This window comes from Carassius carassius, chromosome 32, assembly GCF_963082965.1.
Source record: "Carassius carassius chromosome 32, fCarCar2.1, whole genome shotgun sequence".
NCBI classification, from domain to species: Eukaryota; Metazoa; Chordata; class Actinopteri; order Cypriniformes; family Cyprinidae; genus Carassius; species Carassius carassius.
Window position 1 is genome coordinate 384448 of NC_081786.1, and position 10736 is coordinate 395183.

General features: G+C 43.5%; 1 protein-coding gene across 1 annotated transcript; it reads right to left on the bottom strand.

Annotated features, from left to right (window-relative positions):
* Positions 1–544: 544 nt before the first annotated feature.
* Positions 545–10001, bottom strand: LOC132112326 (thrombospondin-1-like). The gene is made up of 22 exons (XM_059519765.1): positions 9840–10001; positions 8704–9266; positions 8324–8399; positions 7766–7858; positions 7570–7679; positions 7282–7407; positions 6679–6775; positions 6275–6448; positions 6017–6193; positions 5762–5935; positions 4899–5026; positions 4664–4816; positions 4349–4567; positions 4169–4276; positions 3278–3437; positions 3067–3185; positions 2746–2980; positions 2425–2652; positions 2070–2341; positions 1883–1980; positions 843–982; positions 545–746 (listed from the first exon to the last, which is right to left on the bottom strand). The coding sequence occupies exons 1-22, from the start codon at positions 9901–9903 to the stop codon at positions 736–738; spliced, it is 3525 nt and encodes a 1174-aa protein (XP_059375748.1). The 5' UTR covers positions 9904–10001; the 3' UTR covers positions 545–735.
* Positions 10002–10736: the final 735 nt, after the last annotated feature.

Consider the following 10736-nt stretch of genomic DNA (forward strand, 5'->3'; position numbering starts at 1 on the left):
AAAGCTTGTCAGGACATTTGTGTATTAATCTAAGACATGAACTTTCTCCTCGAGTCGCAAATCACAAAGGTCCTTCTAGCCCTGAGAAGCACACCACTCTATAAACAGTGAAATGAAGACTCTTGGGTTGTCAACATCGATGACTGAATCTGATCAAAAGCAGAAATGAAGACTGCTGAATTGGGGTGCAGTGGGGGGGTGGGGGGTAATGGGTAAACCATAACTTATGGACAAACAAGTCTGAATCAATGAGTCTTGAAGATCTGAATGTCTCTGTGGTAAACATCCTCGCAGAAGAACACGATTTCACAAAGTCCACAAAGTTTCACATACAGTACTTGCTGTCTTCCACAAAATCCTCAAGACTTCCTCCTGTGGGATCTCAAATCCACCAGAATTGAGGGGAAGTTTTGCTTCAGTTTATAAGTTTTTTTATTTGTTTTTTGTCATGATCATAGTCCACAGCAAATCTGAGGTGACGTTACAGAAGAACTTCCCTTTACCAAATGCATGATGAGAAACAAGCTGAGAGTGGAGGAGATCGATGAGGTGAAAGTACTGATGGGTCTTCATGCTCACCTGCTCCTGTGGTCCTTGCTTATATGGAAAGTTTTTGGCCTCCACGTTTGGATCCTCAATCCCACCACAGAAAGGTTTAATAACACAGAACACATTTAAACCAACAGAAAAGAACAGATAGTGGGCACATCCTTAAGGAAAAAGCTGATGGAATCGTTAAGATGCATCTGCAAGAGAGTCAAGATATAAACAATTGTGAGCTTTCCTGAACAATAAGACAGCTACAGAGAGAAATATTCTTCATAAGCATCCAAATGTGTTACCTCGGCATTCGTATTTGAGGTCTGAGAAGTAAACCATCTCTTGAGAGAAGACAAAGAGGCCAAGTCTTCCTCCGGCATATGTCTTGTCATTGATGCTTCCTGAATCAGCCAAGATTTTCTTGCCTTCATACATAATCACTCTAAAAATCAATCAAAAGAACAGAAGTGAGTGAAGCTGATTTTCCATTTTAGCTGTTCAGTATCTAGGACAAAATGGTTGAAAGAAGTCAGGGGTGTCCAAAATCGGTCCTGGGGGGCTGGTGTCCTGCAGAGTTTATCTTTAACTTGCTTCAATACACCTGCCTGAAGGTTTCAAGTATGCCTAGTTCTAGGGCCTCTTTATAAAGTGTGTATGTCCAAATTTGCATAAATCTTGCATAAATATTTGTAACAACTGGCTTTGACGTGGAAAAGTGCTTAGAGTCACGTCAGGGTCTGAGCAAACATATGCACTTTTTTTGTTCGAGTACTGCATGTTTTTAGAACTGTTCTTGCAGCTCGCTGTTCTAATTTAAAAATATGGATGATGACTTGGAATCTTTTACATGTTAATGACAATAGTTAGGAATCGTTTACAAGGCAGAGAGATTAAACTATTAATTTGCGCTCAAGTTCAAGATCATTTGCGATTCATAGATTTCACATCTGAAAGAGAGGTGTAGGTGCGTTTTCTGCATATTTGAGAGATGATTGTAAGATCAATTTCAGGATGTTTTCTGTGCAACATTTTATAAGTAAGGCCCCAGCTGTGTTTGATTAGGTTTGGAGCTAAACACTCCAGGACACTGGCACTCCAGGACCGAGTTTTGACACCCCTGATCTAAGTTAAGGCTGCCCAATGCTGTTCCTGGAGATCCACCTACCTACAGAATTCAGTTCTAACCCTGCTCCATCACACCTGTGTGCAATTATCAAGTGGTCCTCAAGCTCTTAAATAGCTGGTTCAGTTGTGTTTGATGAGGACTGGAGCTTACCGGAGAAAATTAGAGCTCCAGGAACGGGACTGGGCACTCCTGATCTAAGTTAGCTTCCACACTTACCTGATGTGTCCGGTTTTGGGTCTGTGGATCAGGTGCCATCTGTAGGCGGTGTAATCCTTCCAGCCAATGTTCTTGGGATCATGCCACAGGGTACGCACCTGCGAATGGTCCAAAATAAGGTGAGCAGGACACTTCGAACACCAAACTCAATTTAATGTTCTCATGACAGCTTGAGAATTATACATACTTGTCCCTCTGTGTCTCCAGTGTGCCACAAAGCGTTCCTGAGGTGTTCGCCCGGTCCTGTGGTTGAGTTCACTACTTTAATGGACAGTCCAGAGTACCCCTGTGCTTTAGTGGGTGTATGAGACCAGTAGGTCTGTGTGATCTGTTTCCACATAACCACGTAGAAACGGGAGCTAGATTGGTAGCCAAACACAAAGCCGGCATAGTCGTCGTCACGGTCTGTGTTGATGAAGAACGTGCCGCTAAAGTCCACAGCATTGAACTCATCATAACCTGAGGGACAACCAAAACAAGAAGATTAGCATTTGTATCTAGATGAATGTGTTTATTATTTGCTGTATCTCTCAAACACTTACCAACAGCGATGCCAGGATCACAGTTGACCGTCTGCAGAAGTTCTTTGCCCTGGTGACGGACGACCCAGTTGGGGTCGATTTGGGAAGTTCCCGTGGGATCGAGAGGAACCATTTGGAACCTACGGAAGTCTGTTTCACTGATGCCAAAGTTCTCTGGGCAAATGTCGTAAATATCTGGCACATTATCGACATCAAAGTCATCCTTGCAAATGTCGCCTCGCCCGTCTCCTGGGCAGGAGAAAAGGGACAAACATTCAGCATGTGGAAGTTTACACCTTGCACAAATAAAATTCAAAATCAGCGATGGTGTGTTGGGCTCACCGTCAGAATCCAGTTGATCTGGGTTGAAGGCGAGTCGGCAGTTGTCTTTGTCATCAGGCACGCCATCATTGTCATCATCGTGATCACAGGCGTCTCCTTTGCCGTCCTTGTCATGGTCGACCTGGTTGGCGTTGGGAATGTAGGGACAGTTGTCAAGGTTGTTTTGATGTCCATCCTCATCGATGTCCTGGTTGTTGTCACACTTGTCTCCAATGTTGTCAGAGTCAGAGTCGATCTGCGACATCACACGGATTATTGCAGAGCCTCTTCTGTTTATAGTTGCATACTCATGTCTTAAAAAAACAAGTTCAAGCATCTCACCTGGTCAGGGTTGTGCTCCAGTGGGCAGTTGTCACAGTGGTCACCGACTCCGTCTCCGTCATTGTCTCTCTGGTCAGTGTTGTACACATATGGACAGTTGTCCTTCTCATTCAGGATGCCTAGACAAATAAATTCCAGTGTTACATCAAAACACCCTTATAATGGTTTCTGTGTTCTTTACGTTGATGGAGTTACATGATGAAAGACTCACCATCACCATCGATGTCAATGGCACACGCATCACCCTCACCGTTGTTGTCGGTGTCGGTCTGTTCTGGATTACTGTCATAAGGGCAATTATCGCATCTATCACCAACTTGATCGCGGTCATGGTCATACTGTCTTGGGTTAAAGACGAACGGGCAATTGTCCTGGTTCAACACAAGAACATCCAGCCACGTCAATGATGAAACTAGAAAGACAGAAACATCTGGAGACTCTTTACCTCACAGATCAAAATTTCTTAATACACGCACACAAGATAGAGAAGCACTGAACAAAATGAATGTCTGAAGCGATATGCCATGGATGTGATGGTTTGGGACACAGCTGTGCTGGAATGCACCGTTTGGCTACAAGAGTCTGACTGTTTGTTTGCCCAGTCAAATTTTTCCCAAGTGTACGATTTGAATTATGGATGTTAAACCAAGCGATCCAGTATGGCTGGATGGAAGCCATCATAGATCCTTTATTTATTTGCTACTGGCAAAGTTCAGCTCTCTCGCTCTCTTTTGTTCCCTCTGTTCTTTTTTTAATAACCTTTTATTTATTTCTTACCACCCTACATCCTAGTACACCCATACATCTTATTCTATTATATTCCTATTCTATTATATCTATAGCACACCTGTATATACCATTTTTTGTTTATTTATATTTACACATGAATTTTTATTCTCTCATCTTATTTTTTGTTGTTTCTGTGTTGTTGTTGTTGTCTCTGTGTACTGGAAGCTTGACACTAAATCAAATTCCTTCTATGCGCAAACATACTTCGCAATAAAGCTCTTTCTGATTTCTGACTTCTTTATTTTTTAGCCGGTAGCATACTGACAGTCATCTCTAAATTCACTTGCAGAAGAACAATGTGTTTACGACTTACCCCATCATCAGGGATCCCATCATTGTCATCATCATTATCACAAGCATCTCCAGTTCCATCTTTATCATAGTCTTCTTGACCAGAGTTGGGAAGGTCAGGACAGTTGTCCTAAAAATGACATTTTTGATGAAGATTCTGTAACCTTGTGTAATGGTATATGGTGAGGAAATGATCACATACCTTCTTGCAGTGGTAGGTGGCGTTTTCCACACAGTGGAGGTCTGTGTTTGGCCAGCCGTCAAGGTCAGAGTCTCCTCCACAGATGTAACCGTTCCCAGCGTAGCCTGGTTTACATTCGCACCGGTACATGATGTCAGAGAAAATGCCCAGGTAGATGCAGTTGGCATTCTTATTGCAGTCATGGGTGCCATCCTCGCATGGGTTTCTAGGTATGCAGACCTGTGAATAGCGTGATTTAATGTTGGTTAGCACTCCATGGAAGGAGAAAGACCTGTCCCTTCCCATGATTAACACTGTTCTTTAGACTAGTCTTACCTGTTTGTTGGCAATGGCCTGCTCCGTTCCCCTGCCGAAGGGCTGCTGTCCAGAGTAGCGTGGAGGGCAGGGCAGGCAGTTATAGCCTGGTTCTGTGTTCACACATTGGTGGACTCCATTCAGCACGAAACAGGCATCAGGAACTTCTTTGCACTGCATATACCAAAATTTGGAATATTTAGAAACGGCAGTATCTTAATTAAGAGGTGTATATCTCATTAGCGTGACACCTCACCTCATCGATATCTTGACAGTGGACTCCATCCCCAGTGTATCCAACCGGACACTCGCCGCACTTCCAGGAGCCATCGGGGAAGCTGGTGCATTTGGTGCCGGCGAAGCACGGGTTAGACAGGCATCCATCTGTTTATGATAGTACGGAAGTTAATTTGATATCATGTGACAAGAATTTTCAGCTTGATCCTTATCAATAGCTATATTTCCATCAGCCTGTGCATTTTGTTTGAAGTATCACATCAAAAACAAGTGACAGAAATGCCAAATTTTGATTAAAAATCCCTTCATTATGTCAGTACCAATATTCTCGTAGGCAGCGGCGACATATAGCACTGTTGCACTATGGCGTCCCGAGTTCGAGTCCCGATCCTGTCCCCCTGTCTCCCTCTAACTTCAATTCCAGTCTAAATTACTGTCCTGTCCTAATAAAAAGTCCACAGAAGCCAAAAATATTTATTTAAAAAAATCCCTTAATCTGCAAAAAGTTTTAATGTTTGCTTGGGGTGGTTTTTGACTTGTTAGAAAAAGGATTAATGCGAATAATGGGAGATGTAAAAACATTCACCGAATAAATTCCTCCATATGCATTAAAAGTCATGTGAGTGCATTTACTGTGTTTCATCTTGTGGTGCAAGAATTTATTATTATTATATGAAAAATGTTATATTCAAAGGCTTCTCCTACTTTTCTTAGTGAAATATAGTGCCAGTTAATAAGGAAGTGACAATTTTGTTCTCTTTGACTTGTTGGATGGAAAAAGTGATTATTCGCAAATGTTTTATGTGACATTCCAATTTTGCGCATAAGTTAAATTCACAGTTTTGGATGGAAACCCGGCATATGAATCATTTTATGTCTTACCAACTGGACACGGCTGGGCGTTGCACAAACGGGTTCCTTTGGAGTCACCCATACATTTTTTTCCATCGTATTTGGGAGTGGGGCTGTCACACAGACGGTGTCTGCATTGCTGTCCTCCACCACACGTGACGGAGCAAGAGTCCCATGGTGACCAGGGTCCCCAACCTCCATTCACTGAGACACCGAGAGAAATGCAGGGTCATTGGGGTTTCCATGTTATATTCTGCAAACACTTCAACAGGTGAAAACACTCACCTGGGCACGGGTCCTTCTGGCATGGCTCGGTCTGACGACCGTCTCCCTCGCAGTCTTTCCCGCCCATCTGAGGCGTAGGGGAGTTGCACAACCGGATTCGAGTGATGTTGCCCTCACCACATGTCACTGAGCAAGAAGCCCAGGGGGACCAATGGCTCCAGCCACCATCCTGCTTGACTGCATGAAGACAGAAATAAGCATTAATGAGGTGCATGGCAATCCAAATATGATGCAAGTGGCAGATGTATTTGAACTCACAGCGTTTGTCGCATTCTTGCATGTAACAGTCTCTCGTCTGGACAGATGTGCCGTCGCAGTTGCTGTTGATTCGGTCACAAGAGCGTCCGCGCTGCTGAATGCCTCTGCCACAGGTCACCGAGCAGTGTGTCCATTCAGACCAGGGTGACCAGCCATCCACACCCGCATCATTCGCTTAAAGAAAACAATCAGAGAAAATATGTAAGCCGTGCTGGCAAAATAAGTGTGAATGCGCACAGTCGGGCTTCGGTCAGTCGTTATTGTTTCCTATTCCAACAAATCATACATCATTTTGAAGGCCTAATGGAGAATAAAAAATTAAAAACAACTAATTTTTGGAAATTTGCTCATTGTGTCCAGAGATGAATGATGACCTACATAATGAATTCTGAAACTTGACTTACGTGTTCCGCAGCGTGGGCAGCATTCGCCGTCGGGGACAGTAGCGTTGGCACAAGGCATGAGAGGACAGGAGATTTCACGGCACACAGTGGCGGAGTTCTGCCAATAAAATATTTGAATCAAGTTTAATCGCACGATCCCAACAGCTGCAAATAATGGATGAGAAATAAACGCCTCTCTGCTGGTAATAAAAAGTGACCCTTGGCTTTGGCAGGAAAATTGTGTGGTGATATAAACTCTGAGCGGGCAGCAGGGGAATACATTTAACCGGACTAATAAAGTGTTTTAATGTGGCCAGCTTGGGGGTGGAGAAGACATACTGAGTCAGCGGCCACAACCGCACACACACTAACACACACGCAGACAGGCTCTGGTCTCACCGGAAACCAGAGACAGTGGGTATCACTCACCAATTAAAACATTCCTGAATCCTGGCCATTTAGATGCATGTGTGCAGTGAAACAGAGACACAGAATGGATTGAGAGAGGACTTTTTTTCCCTCTTCAAAACCAAGACCAAGGATTTTAACTGATTTAACCACCAGCTACCAACACAAAACAAATACTGAAACTTTACATTTTTACATCAGTAAGAAGACTCATACCTGACATGTACAGTGGGTGCAGCTGTCCACCGTCCACTCGTCTTTGTCTCTGTGAACAATGCCATTGTGTAGACAAACACCTTCGTGGATTTTAATCTGAGTCATGATTAAGCTGTTGTCTGCTGTCTGAGAGCCAGAAGAAGAACAGAGGAACTGTCATTAGAAAAAAAACTTTGAGGGAAGTGGCTGAGGAACAACTGTTTGGCATTAGAAGAGAAACAGCACAGGGTGGAGAGACAGACACATGTATTTATGAACATCAGACAGACAGCTGGTTTTGATCCTCACCACTTGGCGGAGCTCGTTTGACAATTGCTTCACCACCATGCCGAGTCCCTTGAGCTCCTTGAACATGCTGGACAGATCGTCGCAAGAGAAACCGCAGATGTCCTGCAGATCTGAAGAGGAACAGGATTCTGACGTTAACTTCATGAGTCCATGATGAGACCCCAGACACATTACAAGCACATGAGGATCATCTGACCTTTAGACTTGTGTCCGGTGTAATCAGTGCGGATGGCCGGGCTGGATCCGTTCACAGGGTTTTCCAAGGTCATGACATCAGTGATGAAGGATGCTGTATAGACATGAGCTTTAATATAGCATCTCTATTTTATATATGTGACCCTGGAGCACAAACGCAGTCATAAGTAGCACAGGTATATTTGTAGCAATAGTCAAAAATAGATTGTTTGGGTCAAAATGATCCATTTTTGTTTAATGCCAAAAATCATTAGCAAATATTACCGTAAAATATAAAAACTTAATTTCTGATTTGTGATTGTGCATTGCTAAGAACTTCATTTGGAAACCTTTTTCACAAAATTTAGATTTTTTGCACCCTCAGATTCCAGATTTTTTAATAGATGTTCTCGGCCAATGGAAAGCTTGTTTATTCAGCTTTCAGATGATGTTTAAAAAAAAAAGTGACTCTTATGACTGGTTTTGTGGTTCAGCCTCACATATGCTATACTTATTTAAATACATTTTATTCTTTTCAGCATTTAAGAATATAAAATGTGATGCTCTACTAAGCACTCACAGCTCTCGCATCCTTTATTGCGTAAAATCGCGTCCAGCGTCGTTCCAAAAACAAACCGCACGTTCTGGAGAACTCCCTGGAAAACGGGATAATGGTCAAAAACCGAGACTGGCAGAGAAAACCGAACACAGTTCCAACAGCTACTATTACATGGAATATTCAGACGGAGAATGTAAAACAAAAACACTCTCTGAAGGCGAAGCGCTTTGCGCGCATTAACCGCGTCTTTACGCGTTTCCAAAAGTCCAGTTAGAGGATGAAAAAAACACATCAAATTGAACTGTAATACATCGGATAACACGATAATATCACAGATGTCTCAAATGACTACAATCAAAAAAATCCGATGCATCAAACATAAACAACACCCAGATTCTTACCAGAAAGCGATCGGTTTTGGCGGCTCCTTTGGCGATCCTCAGGCTCGAGATGTCCGCGCTCTCCTGATTCAGGATCTGCTGGATCGGAGCATCGAGTTCTTGAGTGTTGATCTCCTCACAGCCCACGTGAACCTGAGCTCGATCCTCCTGCACAAACACCGTGATGTTCTTCCAGTGTCCGTTCGCCACGTTCACGTCCTCAATGGACACCACGTGCTGTCCGCTCTCGGTCCAGTACACCAGATCCACGGTGTTGGCTTTCCCGTTGGAGATGATCTCAAAGACGGATCCGGTGCCGTCGGTCCTCTCCACGGAGACCAGGCTGCCCCTGGTGCGCTTGGCTTGCTTCAGGTTGGCGGTGAAGATGAAGCCTCTCTCGCTCTGGATGGAGTACACCAGGTCCCTGAAGGAGAGCTCGGGCACCGAGGGGATCAGGTTCGGGTTCAGGATCTTGTACGCGGGGCTGTTTGGATCGGGTCCCTTCACTAAGCTCACCCCGTGATGCTTCTTGTCGACATGAGTGAGCTCAAACAGGTCGAACACGGTGTCATCATCCGGCATTTCTGCGGATTCCGAGAGAAAACGAACGTGAGCGTGTATGAATATATGCAACCCGAACACACGAACGATAGCACGAGTTTATGTTTCGATTTGGCGTTTATTTAAATGCAGAAATTGACGTTGGCGTGCATAAGATGTGCAGTGGGTATGGAGTAGGTTTGTGGGGTAGATGCGTATCAAATGCACGAGACACTTTCACGGAAAGTCAATTTCTGCGTATCAGTAGCACGGTTTTATGTTTGTATTTGGCGTACTATTTATAGCCTACGCATTTTCATGAGACCAGGCTGAAAAATACAATACAGTGCAAATGTTATTTCAGTAGCACATTTAAAACAACTGCCGTTGACCAAATTACTTTCCAGTATCATTACATACAGTCACGCAAACAAAATTAAACTAAGTATTAGGCCTAAACCTGATCACCCTAATCAATTCTAAAAGTTCTACTAAAAAGGTACGATTTCAATCTAGACTTAAAAGCATCCACAGATGGGGAGAATTTAATATGCATTGGAAGAGAAGCAGCCACTGAGAAAGCACTTTGGTTAGAATCAGTCAAAGTTTCTCCTCACCTATGCGTCTGCTGCTCACGGAACTCCACAAGAAGAGGCACAAAACGAGTCCTTTCAGAGTCATGATTGCCCTGAAATCACATCACAACACAACACAACACACATCTGTATGTAGTTACATGTGAAAAACCATCTCGAAAGCGCAACGCTGAATATAGACACTCACCTGAAGAGAGACACTGTTCGAGTGAAGACGCTTTGCCGAAATTCCCTGTCTGTGTGTGTGTGTGTGTGTGTGTGTGTTGGAGACGTTCTGCTCCTCTGCGCACATGAGACTCCAGCGCTATTTAAGTCATTTCACACATTCTTCAGCTGCTCTCTCGACCAATCAGCGTTCAGCAGGACGCGCATATTCAACTTCAGGAGAAAAAAACTGCACATTCCACAGCAAACTTTCCATCAGCCAACACACACACACACACACACACACACACACACACACACACACACACACACACACACACAAACACACACACACACACACACACACACACACACACACACACACACACACACACACACACACACACACAAACACACACACACACACACACACACACACACACACACACACACACACACACACACACAAACACACACGCCAAAAATGACATTTACATATATCTTACACATTACATTCTAAAGTTTGGGGTTAGAAACATTCTCTTAAACTGAAAAATACTGTAAAATCGGTATATAATCAATAAAAGCTGTTTTCTGTGTGAATCTGTGTTAAAGTGTAATGTATTTCTGTGATGCCCCGCTGTATTTTCAGCATCATTCCTCCAGTCTTCAGTGTCACATGATCTTCAGAAATCATGAAAAGATGATGATTTACTGCTCAAGAAACATTTCTGATTATTATCAATGTTGAAAAACGGTTGTGCTGCGCAATAT